Genomic DNA, 18225 nt, shown 5'->3' with positions numbered 1-18225 from the left:
CATAAATGGGACCTACATTTCCCTGCTTCAAAATGGAAGCATCTAAGATGGATTTTAAGTGAAAAAAATATCAGCATGCTAACACAGGTCATGTGTTTTGCTTTACAAAGTATTACAGATCCAAAAAAATTACAGATGAACAAGATTTTGTGATTTTTTTTTTTAACCAAACTTTAATTTTTGGTGGGATTTTGAATTGAATCCAAGATTTTGGTTTCCACTGACCATTATTATGTCATTTTGTAATCAATATATAGAAATTTGAATATTTTATGAATCAAGATGCCATAAGTATTTCAGCATACCCTTTCAGAATATTTTCTATGAATACTATAAATACCATATTGCAGAAGCAGAAATTTCACAGACAAAACTGATCAGCCTGATTGGAAACCATGAGAGAAAGAGCCCTGAGCACACATGGTGAAATATACTCTGGATAATGGATCACCAGAATCTGAACACAAATTAACAAGAAAAAAATCTGTAAAAGGAAGCACTATGTCAAATAATTTAGGGGTGACCGCCTGGAGTGAGTCCAATGCATCACAGATTTTGACAGATGAGTGAGTGAACATTTCTCATTGATGCTTTCAAAGAGTAGCAACAAACAAACAAACTGTTCAATTCAGGCTAAATGAAACATTCTTAAATTTTCGTTACAGACACCAAAAGGCCTAAAATAGAATAGTTACCAATGTATTCATGCATGTTTGTTCGTCAATAGAAAATGTCTAATATTTTTTTTAAGAGAGATGCTGAAATAGCATTAAAGTCAGAGTTTGCAGTCTCACACAGATAATATTACACAATGATTTACGTCAATCTATGTCTTTCACATATTAAACTTGCCTTCATTCATTATTGCAGTCAAAGGGTAAATATTTCATGTTATTGATTAAAAACAGTCTACCTTGAGTGTACCCATTGTCAAATTTACCCTTGGGTAAGCAGCATGTCAATCTCAAAGTAAATTCTAGCTTCCTCTTGCCTCCTGTTTCATCACTAATGGAGACCATAATTTAGACTGGGAAGCTATGTTTATCATTTGTATCCAGTCTACGGCTCTCACAGAGATCCCTTCCACAAAAAAGTAACAGAAAATGTTTGGGTTTTTTTAGATTAAGTGAATAGCCAGCTTTTTAAAAACATCTTAGCCACAACAGCATATCAGAAACATTTTTAATAGATGAAATAAATACTCCATTACATGCATGGTCAAAACACTTGAAAATATATGGGTAAGTCTGGTAAATAGTGTAAACCCTAGGGCACACACTCACAGCAGCTTTAAAAAAAAATTCACACACAATGAAAAAAAAATAAAATAAAAGCATCTTGACACTCAGCTCACTCTTTCCAATCTCACAAAGCACATATAATTGAGCAGATCAGCCAACCATAGGTTCATACTGCGAGGCTACATCCATCATCGAGGCTGGTGTTTTCACTGGAGCTGAAAACTGAGGTAAACTTTTCAGGTTTGAAAGCTGCTGTCTGTTGGTGAGAGCGCATTGTCTGCTGAGCCCAGTTTATACCCATAGTGGGTGAAGTGGTCCATTTTGAGCATGGTTTAAGTTAAGTTACATCCAGCGCAACCTCAAAAACCCTGCAGTGGTTGTTTTAGTGCTTTTCTGCATTCTACACACACATTTTAACCACAAGAACAGGCCCACACACAGTGTTCTTCTGATGTTACTCTACACCTGATGAATAGGGATTAACCCAAAGTGAGTCTCTTTGGTACATGGTACATGAAACAAGAAGAGATTGAACCTACATAGCCCCTTCCTAAACTAATTCACAGAATGGGAGTTGACTGGTGGCAGAGTCCTTGGAGAGGAGCGTTCTCTGAGTGCCTGAGTAAGCAGAGTGCAGCCATCTGACACAGCACACGCTGAGTTACGCAGACGCTCACGGTAGTCTGCCATTTTGGAGCTGCTCTCGGGATGCTGGGCAACATCCCTGAGGCCCTGAGTGAGAAGGACACAGGCAGAAACCACACTCATGGCCCCACCTAACACTGCTGTTTGCACCCCCTTTCCTTCAGTAGAGATGCTTGCAGCTCTTCCCAGGAACTGTGGCTCTGTAGCAAACCCAACAAGGGCGCCGACAGCCTGGACGAGAGCAGCACTGAAGAGGATGCATCGATTCCTGGTCAGCTCACTGGGCTGGGTTTTCACCTCCTTCACACACGCCAGGAAGGCCATGCCACTTGTGCTCATGCTCTTGACGCTCAGCTTGAACTGCTCTTTTGCAAAGCGGTCCCTGGACCTCTCGCTGGCCAGTGATGAGATGTCCGTTAGAGTCTTGAGGTTGGCGGAGATGTTCTGAGAGAGCTCGAGAAGGAGCTGTGGGGTGAGGTCTTGCAGGTGAGTGACTCGGAAAACGCTGCAGCTCTGTTCTACTTCATGTCGACAGCGGGTCACCTTGTAGCGATCCACCAGACCTGGAAGGCAGGGTTGGGAGCCAGGCGTCTCCACAGATGCCAGGTAGGCAGCATGAGCTGAGCACTCAGTCAAAGACACCACAAGGTTAGTCATCTCCAGGAGGCGGTCCCCTACTTCTGTGAAGCGACCCATGTTGAGCTGGCTCTGGATGTCATGGGTGAGAATGGAGAGCTCTTTAGTGCGGGCAATGACCGTGTCACGGCACTGGTCAAAGGTGTCAGCTACAGCCACACCTTCAGATGTCATGACTGGCCTGGTCTCACTGGACAGTAGGAGGAGGTCAGCCACGAGCTGCATCTTGCCCTTACATGTGTCACAGATGAAGGAGAGCCGCTTCCTCTGCTGCAAACTGCCACCGGGTGTGCTGGTTGATCCCTCACTTGCTGATTTGCCAGAGCCACCACTAGCCATAATAATGAAGGGAGTCAGAGGGAGGGGGAGAGGGTCAAATGGCTCTAGTCTAAGGGTTCAGATATCTCATTTCCTGCTGCTACAATGCATTTTACTGTTTAAGACACTTCTCAAATAAAACTAAATTTTTAAATAAGAACTGGCCAAACAGTCTTCCTTAAGTTCCTTCAGAGTTTAGGTTATTAATTGTAAATTACATGTTAAAACAAGACACGTACGCTCAGTGTAAACATGCGGAAAAAGCAAAACTCAATTACTACATTTACCCCAAATAGTTAACAAATGTGTGTCTGTATAAAAGCCTTAAGAATAGGAGTACATATGAATATATTCTCAGCATTATCTGCCTTAGTTTGTTAGTAAGTCTATTACACAAAACACCCAACAAAAAGCCCTACAACTTTAAAGAAATCAGTGTAACAAGATATACGCTCTTATTTGGAAATGTTAACTTAAATGCCCTGAACAACATAGTCACTATTCTAAGTATAGTCCCAGATTTTTGTGGGGGAAAAAAGGAATTCACAGGCTTCTAAATTAAAAAAAAAATACAAATAAACACACACAAACAGCAGTGCCACCAAGGTGCCTTCTAAACGGGAAAGTACACACTGACAAGCCCCTTGTCATCAAGAACATTCCCAAAGTGAATTGGCTCTGCTGAACAGCAAACGTCAAATTTCTCTCCTTGGTGTTTTTTTTTTTTTCCAAAGAAGACGTCACCTCAGCAATAAATGGGTGCCTTTTGAGTGTTCTCTCTTTCTCTCTCTCTGTTTTTTAACTTCAGGATATCATTTTGTGGCCACTCGCGTCACAGCAAATAGCCAGAAAAAGCACCGAGATCTTGGCCGACTTGTTCCCACCGAGTGTGGTGTTCTCATGCTGGTTACAATCGGGGAACCACCCGGCAAGCTGTTCTGGTCAGTGGAAGGACTGGAGTTACCCTCCAATACCATCATTTCACGGGTCCTCCCGAGTAAAATTCACCGAAAATGCCACTGTCCAGGAAGACGAAGCCTCTCAGTCCACTTTCAACCTCTTCTTTTTCAAACCGAGCGCTGGGTTATAAGCTAGCGACTGCTCCGGTCCTCTCGACTCCATATGCATCGTCCGTCAGTCCGCCCTCCACGTCCTCCTCCGCGTCTTAACTCGGGACTCGAGTGTGTGTAGCCCCGCATATCCTCTGTGTGCGCTCACTTTTCATATCCATACCAGCCAGTGTTCTCTGAACATATAAATCACTTGTTTTGTAGGTCCACGACACCGAATCCAAACAGCTTAACAACAAAAAGTGGCCGTTATTCCCAGCGGTTCAAAGTACAGCTGCGCGCTCCCACTACAGTACTATCAGGAAGCAAGGAGGGTGTGGTCGCTTCTGAACGGCTGCTGGACTGAGCAAATTGTAGCAACGGAACAATACCGGCAGTCTTTCGCGGTTAAGTAATTTTGCACCGTGTATGTTTACTAACCTATTGTAGTTTAACGTGAACGGAGTCGTGAAAAAAGTTCGTAGTTAAACGGTGACCACAGAGTTCCGCGACCTGTTTTACTTTCAGGACTGGCTACTGCTGCCCTGCCATGAAACATCCCTGTAAAGTCAAGTGAGGCGCTAGCGCTAGCATAGCAAGCTTCCGAGCCCGGAAGCCGTTTTATTAAACAAATAAAAGCACACCTTTTATGCAACAGCATGCAGCCATTACGGTGAGGCCGTGGCGTTTGCAGTTGTATGGGATAAATAATTGATTATTTCCTTCAAAAATGATAACAACAATCTTACTTTTATTTTAGTTAAATGATCTGTTTTAAGTTTGTTTCAATTAGTGAGTAATTTCAAGTTATTTTCAATTTTGTATTTACCATCCTAAACATCGAAACTGCTCTGTTGACACGTATTGCAGATTAGTAGAAAGAGACATTTCACATCTGTTTAATCATAAAAGACAATGGAAAATAAAACATAACCTTACCAAGGCACAACAAACTGCACTGAAAAGGCTAATTCCATCATAATCACAAATGCAGACAAACTTTGCTGGGATAGAGCAGGCTGTAAACAAGACGTTTTGAGAGAAATGAACAACATAACTTTTTTTTAAATCAATGATTACTAGGAAACCTTACTGTAAAATTAAGAGCTTAAGTATACAGGCATTTCAGTGATGTATTATTGAGAGAAGACATCACCAAAGAAGAACATTCCTTTATGAAAGTGAACTTCCTTGTGACAACAGGGTTTTATACTTTCCCTAAAATACATAAGGAATATTGTGACATGCCTCCTGGTAGATCTATTGTGAAAGTGAAATATATTGCAACAAGGGAGAGCCTGTAAAATATAAAGTGAGACTGTGTAGAAAAAAATTGAACTTATGTTTTGAAATTTTCACTTGTGAAATTTTTTCTCACACTTGTGTTTTAAATTTACAGTTACAGAAAAAATATTCACAAATGTGTATATTGACAAGGAGTGACTGTGTATATTGTATATTAATATTTTCACAAACATACTGAGAGCTGCAAATGAGTAATTCAAATTTTACTCATATTTATTTATTTTACTACTTACAACCACAACTGTGTGATAATATCCTCTTGATTCAGTTAATATAAGTGCTCAACTGCGCCCTCTTAAGTCACAAATTCACACATTGTGCACTTTGCCAACACTTCTTGTGAGGAATGTATTGCAAAAGTCACACTTGTAAGTGCGATAGGGTAAGCGTTAGCGAAGGGTATTAGGGTATTAGGATATGGGGGTTGGGGACAGTGGGAACGGGAGTGGAGGTCAGAAAGCAGAAGACCAAGAGGTGTCATTCTCCACTGTCTGCCATGCTGGATTCTCAACCACAGAGCACAGGAAACCACCTAAAGTACATTATCATTGTGAAAATGTACAGCAACTGAATGGCCCATGGCAATGGCCCACAGGACACTGTGCCTTCTGTAATTCCATAAAACACATGTAGAGTTAATGAGCAAACTCTCCCTTCCAGCACCCTGGCATATACCTTCCCAGGGAGGTTTAAAAAAAAAAAAATAAAATAAAATTATGTCCTGTCCTGTCTGGCAGCTTTTGCGATCAGAATTGTGATCTGAATGCATTTTGGTGCCAAATACAGTTTGCTTTTGCAAGAACAGCTATGTAGAATCTCTATAGGCTCCTTATGTTCATGTGAAACTTATCTGTTTATTTATTAATTTTTATTTGTGTTATTTCAGTTATTACATTATATGTGGTATAGTATGACGATGTCTAAGGCAAGACAGGCAAGAGAGAAAAAGGAGGAGGTGGGGGGATAGAATACAGGCACACGTACACAAACAAACCATTTGCTCACTCACTGATTAGACACCCATTAGAGCACTTTGCTCTCAGACTGCAGGCTTACTTGTGGTTCCATGAATTTATTTTTTTTTAAATGTAATTTATTTTTTGCCTCTCCGGCACTGTAGCAATCAAAATTATTGTCTGATGGCCAAGAAAAATGCCAGACGGATTTATTTTTCCTAATGGACCATTACGGCTTTGCCATACTGGAAGTGAGGACACATGAGGAACGCAGCTGACACGAATAACCATAACGAGACAGGGGGAAGCACAACTGAACAGAATGAACATGAAAACACAAGACCTTCACAATAAAACGAAGCATGATGCGGGAGTGGAGCAGAGGCTGACGAGAGGGAGCGATGGAACACGAGGGAGAGAGCAGACATGACAGGCTGGGGAAACATGGATAAACATATAATCCACAAGAAGGGAAAACAAGACAAAGGAACACACATAAATACAAACACAGATGCACAGAGGGCAAAGACACGTTGGAAGATTCAATAAATAAAACTAAACAGAACAACCTAGGCACTTACAGAATACTCCTTAGAAATAACGAAACAACGAAGACTAAACATAATACAAAATCGCAAAAAACACAACAAACTGAAACCGCTGGGTCACCGACACAGGACCATGACATGTTGGGTTTTTCTCTTAATGTATTATTGTACGATCTGCCTTACAATTTAAAGCGCCTTGAGGCAACTGTTTTGGCGCTCTATAAATAAAATTGAATTGAAGTGTTAAAATTAGGGCGGCAGGGGGAGCAGAGGCCATGACACAGACACCCTGTAGTCATCTTCAGTTGATGGTGTTACACCCCAGTCTAGGGGTACAGGAACATAACATAAGAGTTGAAAAGATTGACCCCGCCCTGGTCCCCAAAACCATACACAGGGGAAAAACGATTTCTTAGTGAACAGTGGTTTATTGTCTAAACTGAAGCGTGACTCCGGGGTGAACAAAGGCCAAAATAACAAACAAAACCAGCTTAATCAGTCAAGGAGGTGCTTCCTAAACCCTACGTGATGAAACGAACAAACAAAAGACAAATGCTACACCTAACTCCCTAACTGAATAAACAGGAGGAAACGATACAGAAAACAACAAGGCAGCTCACCCCTTCGGCTTCAGTGACTATTTACAAGGTGCTATTTACAAGAGAAGGCTAATTTACACACTATATACAAGCTCAATAGGTCACGAGAATCACAAATCACAGAGTTTGGAGGCCAGGGTCAGGCCTGCTGCTGCTGTCAGTGGCTGCCCCGGGACAACTGCTGGTGAGGGATTTTGAAAGCAACCGCATGAATAGGGGACCAATCAGCAGCCGTCAGCTAATCCAATCAGGGACCTGCAAAGACTTAAAAACACAGACAAAGAAACAGCCACCAAAACACATTATGGCCAGGACCACAACAATGGAGTAGTCTGATATGGATGAGAACTTATCTATAAGTTTGATTAGCTTTATAAATGAGGTTTGTGAGTTTTCAAGGAAAAGTAATAGATTTTATTTATTTATGGTCTATATATTTAGTTTGAACTTCTTTGATAGCTACATTTTGTCAGATTGCTGCTAATGGCTTAATAAAAACAACAAAGCAAGAGCGAAAGCAGAGAGCCCTGACTGTTGCGCCCCTCTGTAGGTTGAAGCTTAAGATCATTTGTCCTAATACAAACATTTGGATAGCTGTACAGTGTTTTAATCCAGTCTATTGAGAATGAGCCAAATCCAAATTTATGTAGAACTGCTAGTAGAAATTTCTAGCTTACTCGGTCAAATAGTTTCACTGCATCTAAGGAGACAACTGTGGTTTCAAATTTGTTGATAGAGCAATAATCTATTATATTTATTAGTCTATGTGTATTATTTGCTACGGTGCTATTATTTGCTGTAATTGTCTACCCTTGATAAAATCTGGTTGGTCGATATGAATTATTGATTGGAGTGATATGTTCTCATTTTCTGGCAAGGACTTTGCAAAGTAAGGGCTTAAGGTTGACATTTATAAGTGAAATTGGGCAGTAGCAGGATGAGAGTGTAAGATCTTTGCCTGGGTTAAGAAGCAGACTAATGATCAGTTCATGTTAGGAGACAGAGTCTGATCGTTTTGAATTTAAGTGACCTTTCTGAAAAAAAGTAGGTGCTAGCATATTCTTTGTAAAGCTCTGCTGGAAAACCATCTGGCCCTGGGGCATTATTGTTTGGGAGATGCTGTAGGGCTTCATGAATTCAGACATTGAAAGAGGTGAATCCAGAGCCGCCATCAGTTTGTCATGTAGTTTTGATACATTTATATTGTTAAGAAATTCTGCAATGTCAGCGTTGGGGGGATTAATCTGTGATGAGTATAAAGCCCACAAAGGTCTTTAAAAGATGTATTTATTTTTTGTGGATTATTAGTAATGTTCCCACTGGAATCCTTTATAGCAGTGGTTCTCAAACTGTGGTACACGTACCACTGGTGGTACATGGGCTCTCTCTAGTGGTACACGGGAAGTCTCCAAAATTTCTTTTTAAGATTAATATACCATGTTCTGATTGAGGGATTTCTGAAAAATTTAAAAATACAGCTCTGCTATCACTTCCAACATAAATGAAGACAGGAAACTAAACAGCAGTGATGTTAGGGTTACTAAGGTTGGGCTAGCTGGTATATAATGTGTGCTACATGGTGGCTAGCTACACAGCTATGGTTAGCATAATATAAACACATTAGTAGAGTGAAGCTCTACTCCACAGTACGAGTATAAATAAATACATCTTTTAAAGACCTTTGTGGGCTTTATACTGCTGCATGGGCTGGGCTGCAGTTACATCATAAGGTTTTAAAAACTGAGCTTTAAAATAAATAGTGGTTATAAAAACCGAGAGAGGCCGACCATGATCACTGACTTTTTTTTAGGGGCTTGTTCAGATTAAACAGAGCAAGATACAAAACATTAAAACACGTTAAAAACACAACAGCCTTAATAAACGCAGAGTAGTTTGGAGCCCTAAGCAGGGTTCAGACGTCATCACTTAAAGACCGGATATCCCACCTGCTGTGAATGTTTTAATGCAGTACAGTTGTTTATATTACTTTACTTTAATGTCGGTCATATGGGTGGTACTTTAAGAGCCATATATTTTATGTTGTTGTTTTTGTTTATTTAGCTTTCACTGGTTAGTAAGGAATTTTCCAGATTCAGTACCACATTCAAAGTTAACACAACCTTTGCATCAGAAATGTTGTTCTCTGGTTAAATATTTCATTTAACTCTAGTTTTAGTTTTCTCAGGTTGCTAATTATATGTTCTTGTGGTGAGGCAGCAAAGGCAGATTCCAATGATTTTTTGTCCTAGTTCTGATACAAGTGTTTTCTTCCTTCTTTTTCTTATATAACCACTAAGTATTGTCCCACATTAGTACTTTTCCTGCTTGCCAAAGGACACATGGTGATACCCCTGGCAGGTCAATACTATCTAAATAATGCCCATTCCTTTTTGAAATAATTAATAAAATGTTGTACTTTAAGTAATGATGTATTAAATCTCCAGCTCCTAATTGGTGGTGTGATTCTTTTCTGTGTCACAGAGATAAATTGGACTGTCAGGGCCTCTGCCCCTGACTGCCACCGAAAACACATTGCATCTGACCCTTATGGCAACTCCTGTGGGTGGTGGGCCTAAATCAGACCTCTATACAAAGATATTTGTTGTCAATAATGTCTACCTTTATTTGCAGATGGCAACATGGCTAGTTGTCTCCCTGATAGCTAACGAGTGCAGGTCTTCGGGAAGACAACAGCAGCCTTACCTTAGGGCTTCTGCTGTTGTGAGTTTGGACTTTGGAGCAAAGTGAGTTGGTGGTGACTGAGATACCCGGCCATCCAGACAACCTCCCAGGGATTCATCCTGCTTCATTTTACTGTATCTGAGAGTGCCACCAGACCTGTAGCCTGGTATTTTTCTCATTCATTGTTACCTAGAAATACAGGTATGGTTTCCACTGTTTTTTTGTAAACTGTGGACTGGAGACTTGATTGGTCACTATGGCTGCTTTAACTCAGGTCAGTCTAACGGACTGAGAACTTTAAGCCATCTCCTGTTCACTACAGTTATACCTTCAGAAAAAGACTGTATGGTAGACACTGTTGTTTTGAGTTTCTATTAGAAGTTGGTACCATTTGGTTAAATAAAGAATAAAAAAGAAAATTCTTGTGAACATAGTGAATCTTGTCATGTTTGTGACAAAGTGTTAACCATTCTAGGGAGAGTGAACTAATACCATCTTAAAACTTTTGGGGTTTAAAAAGGGAATTTATGTGGTCTGATCCCCATTCTGTGAATGCTGAGAGATAAATTCTTTGTGTGTGTGTGTGTGTGTATGTTACGACTTTGAGCACTTCCGTGGCTAATGTAAACCTATGGTTCATGATAGTAGGGAAATCACAGCATGTTCCATTTATTGAAACTGTATTTATTTAATTTGAATCTCATCTCATTTTTTCTTTGTTTCATGCGATCTGTAACCTTTAGAGCCCATTGTTGCTGATGGATGGTTGAAGTTTAACAAATGAACAAATTAAAGTGGAGTGTTCTTCAGAAGTGACTGTTTAAAGTTATGTTGGACCCAAGTTGCTCTGGAGTAGGGGAACCCTGCCAATGTGGATTGCTATAGGGGGGAATTGTACTAGACAAGACTCAAGCTATCAGGAACAGATCCTTTAAGTACTGTAAGTTGTGATGTGGGGTCTTCATGGATTGGACTTGTTTACACATCCCCCAGACGCTTGATTGGATGATATCTGGGGAATTTGGAGGCCATGTCTACATCTCACACAAAAGCAAAGAGGCTACAGCCAACAGGAAATACGGTTTCCATGAAAGCATGTGCATCATCTACAACAGTGATTAGGCAGGTGATACGAGTCAAAGTAACATCCAGATGGAAGGCAGTAACTTATTTTTTTTAGCAGATCATTGCTTAAAGCATCATGTTGCCTTCAGTGGCTTGCCTTCTTCCCATAGTGCATCCTGGTGGTAGATGTTCCCCAGGTAAGCGACACACATACACTTAGGTATCCAAGTGACGTAAAAAAACAAAACAAAACATAATTCATCAGATCAGACCAAACTTTCTGCGCAAATACATAACTTCATATATACCCAACCACTAATAGGTTTCATGATGAAGAGATTATCAGTGTTATTCGCATCACCTATCCTATCAGTAATCATAATGATATGTGTGATCTGTGTGTAAAAGACAATACTATTCCCTAAAAAAAATTAAAACTGCCCAGAAAGTAAGCTGCCTTGGCAGAGGTTTACACTCCCAATATACTTATTGTTCCATTTACAGCCATCCTATTTCCTTATTTCTTGTGTGTTGTAAGAGAGAAATGCAGACTTCTCTCTTACAACAGGCTCACTACTTTCACTGGTTTACCTGGAGGAAACACGTTTCCTTATAAAGAGAAAAGGGCAGCATGCAGATTGTATGGAGATTGCATGAGGCCGTTTGTTCTGAATGATTCTGAATTACTAACATACACAATGTGATAAGAATAAAGTAGATTCATACTTCAGAATACACATGAAATACAAATCTATTTCCTAAATCTGACAGTATTTTTTGTGCAAACCCATTTTCTTGCATAGGATAAGAAAATTTCCATGCAAGTAGTTAGTAAATGAGGCCCAACGTTACAGTGGTAATGTTACTCTAACCATTTTCTAATTCTCAAAAACATACATCCAAGAATTAAGAATATTGTAAACAGAAGACATAAGTTCCTTTCTGCAACTGTCAACTATTTATCAACTTGAGAAATCCAGTGAAAAGATATGAATAATAAAGTGGTTGGGTTCTGTAGCTCCAAGAAAAGCCCAACCCATCAACTTTAACTTATCATATTTGGCAGCTTGTATGGTGTTTGCACTGACATCCAGTGTTTAGTTTTCACCAAATGTGACACTGTGCTTTATGACCAAATCTATGGTCTGACCTTGGAGTGAACTTCCCAGAATGTCCACTCCTGGGAAGATTGTGGCTTAGTGTTAACACATACCTAAATCCTCCAAATCAGCAAAGGGTCAAAACATCTTCTCTTACAGAGGTGGTCACATGAAGTGCATTTGATTGGCAGGACCTTTGATTAACTGCTACTTAGTCTACTAATGCATATCCAAGGTACTTAGGTTTTTCAAAGGACTTCATGCAGTCCTGTGAAAAGTCAGCTTATTGGTGTGGATGTCCACACATGCACAGGTATTTTTTAAAAACAGGGATTTTTCAGAGATTATTTTGAAAAACCTCAGTTCACATCGAAATGCAAAAACCAAACCCAAACACTGTGAAGAGCATACCAGATCAATAGGTGATGATATAACCCTGATAACCAAGAAGAAGCTCACAAACATGGTGCAAATTGACCCCCCCCCCCCCCCCACAAAAAAAGGAAATGTGAACACCTTTGATATTGTGTGACAGAATCTTAGTTTTCCTTGTTCACATGTCAACACAGAAATAGTGTTTTTGAACATCTTCACCCTAGCAGCTACTTCTCCAGTGGTCTAAAACGCTGTTTACATGTGGATGTAAATGTTTATATCTACATTTACCAAAATACCTGTGTGCATGTGGACATGGCAGCAGTTTCTCACGAAGTCCCTTGAGAAAAATAATTGTATTGTATACAGGAACACCGGTGCTGTATATTAACCTCATAAGACCCGAACTCTACATGGCATGCATTTTAAATTTCTTTTTGCTATTTGGGCTGATTGTTTTTACATTTATCAGGTCCCAAAGAATTACGTGATTTTTTATTTATTTATTTTTTTTACCTGATTTTTGTTTCTGAGAAAAATGAGACCCACATATGAGGACATTTGCTTTAAATTTCAATAGAACAGTTACAGTATAATGTCCTTGTAAGTGGATATCAGGCCCTTGTAGAGTAAAATTTAGTATTTTGGTCTAGACAACCTAAAATACAATGTCCACATATATGGACGCCAGGTCCTAGGAGGTTGATTAGAAGTTCCCAAGACGAAGGTAGTCGAGAAGGTCCTACAAGGCTTAGATCCTGTGGGACTTCCAGACAGACAGTTTTACTTGGCACCAGCAGATTACAGGCACATCATCAGATATCTCTGTTCAGAAGAGTGCAGCAGCAGGAACATTTAAGATTCTGCACAAACTCTGACTGTCATTCAACAAACAGAGGTCTCAGTGCCCCCCAACTGCATGTGCCAATGGCTCTGCACATACAAGTGCCACACTATGTTAAAAATGAAACATCTGTACACTTGTACCACTTCACTTCACATACTTCCCAGATAGTACCCCCAAAAACCTTTTACAGGAAAGACTTTTTTTTCCTTTTCTTTATTTGGGTCAATCCGGAGCTAAAGTACTTTGATTTTTCAGAGTCCTCGGATGTCTAGTCCACCCAGACACCTCTCTACATCTCTCATTGTATATACTCCAGAAACACCACAACTTGTCCTTTTTTTCCCCCTCAATTATCTTTACATGTGCTCTCAGAAGTCAGCTTCAGAATAATTACATCAATACAATACCAGATGAAAAGAGATCCCACATGATCATTAACGTGGCAAATTTTAGACATTACCAAATGCATACCAGATGATATAAAGGTAGTTTTTAAATCAGCATATCATCCATGTATAAAAAACAAAAAAGAAAACATGAAGGGAGAAAATTACATAATGGTGTGCCACAACATTATGCCAGCTTTAGTTTTTGTAAATGTGGAAGGAGAAAGGCAGTTCTTGTTTTTAAAATCATCTCACTGTCTTACAGCTCTGCCCTTTAATATTTTTTTCCATTTTATTTAAACAATCTTTCTGCAGTTAACTAAAACTGTTCAGTTCCTAAGCTGGCAAGCTGTTAAGGGAAAAAAAACCTAACTCAGAGTAAACAAATGTATACAAAAAGCTGACTGTCCAATTCCCACATCAGGCAATATTGGATTTTTGTTTTATTATCACAACTATGTTCATTTCGGCTCTTCTGAAGCTTTAAAAAAATCTCTTCTGGTCGACTGCGTATGTCTTTCCTGCTGGAAGCTTTCGGAAAAATAAACTGTTGCCTCTGCTCATGTTGCCCTGTAATGAAGAGGTAAGAATTGTTAGTAATAATCAGTTTACATGACCAATGCATAACCAAAAGACAGAACTAGAAAAGAACATTTATGAAGAAATTTTGTGTGTGCCTGTGCTACTGCTGGGTCAGTTGTCATAAAAAAATCCATAGTTTTCAGTCACCTGACTGACTCACTACCCTGGCATTGTGATTCCAAATAGTGGACAGTCGGTAGTACTGCAGAACAAAAGTGTTATTTTGTTCACTTTTCTTGGAAAGTTGCAAAGTAGTTGTAGAAGTAAAATGTGCATTAGAAAAAGTTGACAAATGACAAAAGAAAATTTAGTCACAAACAAATCTGAAACCCTATATTCTTGAAATTACTCGAAGAGTTGAATTACTGGAATGTGGGTTTAACATCCAGTGTGATGTGTCCGTGGACAGCAGCAGTACAGCGCAGCTGATGGTCTTCATCTGGATGGTATTTGATGATTTCTCCACAAAAGAAGAACGTCTGACACTACTGCTGCTAAAGACAACTATGAGGTCTATGAGGAGTTGGCATCTATAACGCGGTGAAGAAGTTTTTCACGGAGAAAAAGGTAGCGTTGGAAAAGCTGGTATCAGTGACTACTGACAGGGCTCCTGCTATGATCAGCCGACATACAGGGTTCAGCCCTCACTGTAAAGGTGACACAGAATTCCCAAACCTTGTGCTGGAGGACACCGAGTGGACACTTGACCTTTCATTTGTAAAGGACATTACTGGGAAACTGAACCATTTGAACTGTGAGCTGCAAGGCAAAGGTAAGACTGTTGCTGACATGATAAGTGCTTTAAATGCATTTAAAGCCCAGATGAACATTTTTCTCTGTGCATTTACAGAGAAAAACGGTGCTCCACTTTCTCTCTGTGCAGATTGTGCTGAAAGACAATGCTTCTGCATCTGAGACTTTTGACAAAGTTGCAGAAAAGTACTCTTAAGTCATGAACAGACTTGGGCAAGAGTTTGAGAACAGGTTTTGGGACCTTGATCAGTTTAAGCCATGTGTGTCGTTCATTTCCCATCCTTTCATGAACGTGGACACAACATGCATTGCTGAGTGCAATGTTCAGCTTGGGTGCTGGACAGGTGGAAATCAAAATTGTAACACTGCAAAATGACTTCCACCTCAAAGCCTATCAGGGTGAACCAAACTTTCGGTGCCTTGTTGACACAGAAAAGTACAGTGGTGTATGCATAGCAGCTGTGAAGGCTGCCAGCCTGTTTGGTTCAACCCATCTTTGTGAATCGTTACTACTGAGCAAATGTTTGATAAGCAAATGTATTTACCTCTCTGCTAAGATGCTTCCAGCAGTCCACCCAGGTGGGATATACTGACGCATAGGGAGTTAGGCCTCCAGCAAGCCTAATGAGAAAGTGATAATATGAGACTGCTTGAACATTTAGCAAGTTTGACAGCAGAAAATAACAAGCTAACTTACCCACAGTTATTGACTGCCATTATGTTTGACACCAAAACAAAAGGATAGGTGAGCATACTGGCAAAGAACTGCAAGAAAGAGGATGAATAGCATTAGACTGAAAGCCACAAACAGACTACTGCACTGACACTGTCTGTTATACTTACCCCTGTCATAGCCTGAGAGCAGTTCTTGATTTCTCCTGTGTGACTCATCTGCTCAGAGGAAGAGTCATACCATTAGTCTGTGTTAGAGCCTCAATTTAAGACTGCTTGACAAAAACCCTCAAGATCCATGTCAGTACGATACAAAAAAGTTGTATCGTACAATGAAAAAAATCAAAACAAACAAAAGATTGTTGTTGCATTTTTGGGTTTTTTTGCATGCACAAACTTGAATTTCAAGTATTTAGGAAAAGTCTAAGGAAAAGGTATTTTACAGAATCCCCTAACTGAAAGACATAGTATACCGAGTCATCAATGGCGTATGTATTGATGAGGTGAGCCAGCAGGTTACAAATCCACAGAGAAAGGACATCACCCAGCAGACGAGGAATCAAACCACTAGGGAAAAGGAAATACAAAAAAATAAAGACACACACACCTTGAATTAAAAAAAATAGTGATAATATAATCAAACTGTTTATCAGAAGGACACTGGGATTGTTTGGAGACCCAAGCCTGGATTATTGGCTGGAATAATGTTAGCTAAAACCAGTTGTTTTGTTTAACTAACTGTCATCTGCCTGAAGAAAAACAAGAGATACTTAGTTATAGTGCTGCAACAATTCACTGAGTATTTTGAATAAGTCGATTACAAAACATTCTTTACTTCGATGCTTCGTTAAGGGACCCCTCTGCAGCGCGCCACTGTTACCATGGAAATGCAAACACGAGCATTTCAGCCACATTTGCAACTAAAAACAGGCATTCAATACAAATGTATTTATGAGCAGCGTGTGAATAAAATGCCTGACAACATTAAGCTCACGCACACTGATAACACAACAGCAGCAGTGATGATGATGATGGCACAGGTTAACATAGAGCCGGAGTCTGCTCTTCGGAGTGTGTAAGACAAAGAGAGCTCAGGTAAAGTGAAAGAGAACGTGTTTCACGTGTTAAAAAAAAAAGCAGCGTTGTTTGTGTAATCACCATGCAAACCTTTTCTAGGGAAAAACTGGTGAGAGTCCTGATCAGCAAACTCTGACGTAATAAAAAAAGGAACTTTGTAGCCGTTTCATTCACAGCCGTTTGTTTTACACAGCGAAAAATCTACTGTAAGCCTCAAGATGTTGCACAAAAATATGCAGATGAACTGTTAACTTAGTTTGATACCATGTTTAAATTGCACAGCTTTCTGAATGCTGACGGAAACCTTCCTATTTTAAATGGAAGCGAGTAGGGGTGGTAGGTCTTCATAACATTTTTCAGGTTGAAGTGAAATGATATAAAATGCTTTCTCAAATAAATTGTGTTAATATTAAAAAATATCTAAAATTAAAGCATTTTTCACAAGCCAAGTATGGAGGACCACAAGAGCCACGCGCATCGAAATAAAAATCTCTGTGCTTTAATAATGAATTGTAGAATAAATTCTGCAATTGTAAATTCATTTTTGAATTCCAATTTAATAAACTGCATTTCAAAATCCTTTTTCCAATTGCATTTCAAAATCCTTTTTCCAATTGCACTTTAATAAACTGCATTTTAAAATCCTTTTTCAGTTGCACTTTAATAAACTGCAGTTCAAAATCCTTTTCCACTTGCAATTTAATAAACTGCAGTTCAAAATCCTTTTTCCACTTGCAATTTAATAAACTGCAGGTCAAAATCCTTTTTCCACCTGCAATTTAATAAACTGCAGTTCAAAATCCTTTTCCACTTGCAATTTAATAAACTGCAGTTCAAAATCCTTTTCCACTTGCAATTTAATAAACTGCAGGTCAAAATCCTTTTCCACTTGCAATTTAATAAACTGCAGGTCAAAATCCTTTTCCACCTGCAATTTAATAAACTGCAGTTCAAAATCCTTTTTCCACCTGCAATTTAATAAACTGCAGTTGAAAATCCATTTCCCTTTCCTGTTCGCTCCGGGATTAGCTGCTGGATTAGCTCCTGGATTAGCTGCTGGATTAGCTCTTCGATTAACAATTTGCTGGAGGCTATTCAAATTAGCCACACCGTGGGATGTAAGGAGCTCTCTGATTGGTTGGTCAGACACAGGCTGTCTGCCAGCCTGGATTTTCTAGCTCATAGCTTCGCCCTGCTAGGAAGCGTGTGTTCTTGTACAAAGGCCGTTCAGCGTCGGGATTTACACTCGGCTCGACACGGATATGTGAAGAATGAAGGGACCCTGCAGCGAAACGGAGAGCCAACCTCTGACTGAGTGCCTGTCAACACAGTCTGACCACCTGTTGAAGGTAAGGTGCTAACGTGGCTAACGCTAGCATCACCGCACGT

General features: G+C 39.7%; 2 protein-coding genes across 3 annotated transcripts in view; both read right to left on the bottom strand.

Moving 5' to 3' along the window:
* Positions 1-1168: 1168 nt before the first annotated feature.
* Positions 1169-4464, bottom strand: tlnrd1 (talin rod domain containing 1). Its single transcript, XM_031735443.2, has one exon. The coding sequence runs from the start codon at positions 2859-2861 to the stop codon at positions 1797-1799; it is 1065 nt and encodes a 354-aa protein (XP_031591303.1). The 5' UTR covers positions 2862-4464; the 3' UTR covers positions 1169-1796.
* Positions 4465-13560: 9096 nt separating this feature from the next.
* The window catches only part of mtch2 (mitochondrial carrier homolog 2), a 26098-nt gene continuing 21433 nt past the window's right edge, over positions 13561-18225 (bottom strand). For both annotated transcript variants that reach the window (XM_031735440.2, XM_031735441.2), the window contains 5 exons: positions 16233-16326; positions 15931-15978; positions 15785-15852; positions 15633-15708; positions 13561-14322 (listed from right to left, as the gene is read on the bottom strand). In XM_031735440.2, coding sequence (XP_031591300.1) covers positions 14236-14322; positions 15633-15708; positions 15785-15852; positions 15931-15978; positions 16233-16326 — 373 coding nt within the window. In that variant the 3' untranslated portion in view covers positions 13561-14235. The remainder of the gene's footprint in view (positions 14323-15632; positions 15709-15784; positions 15853-15930; positions 15979-16232; positions 16327-18225) is intronic.

The sequence above is a fragment of the Oreochromis aureus genome, linkage group 1 (assembly GCF_013358895.1).
Source record: "Oreochromis aureus strain Israel breed Guangdong linkage group 1, ZZ_aureus, whole genome shotgun sequence".
Classification (NCBI taxonomy): domain Eukaryota; kingdom Metazoa; phylum Chordata; class Actinopteri; order Cichliformes; family Cichlidae; genus Oreochromis; species Oreochromis aureus.
This window is presented reverse-complemented; position numbering and strand designations above follow the sequence as displayed.

Excerpts from the sequence above, each read along its gene's own strand:
- tlnrd1 (XM_031735443.2), bottom strand. The coding sequence starts at position 2,861 with ATGGCTAGTGGTGGCTCTGGCAAATCAGCAAGTGAGGGATCAACCAGC.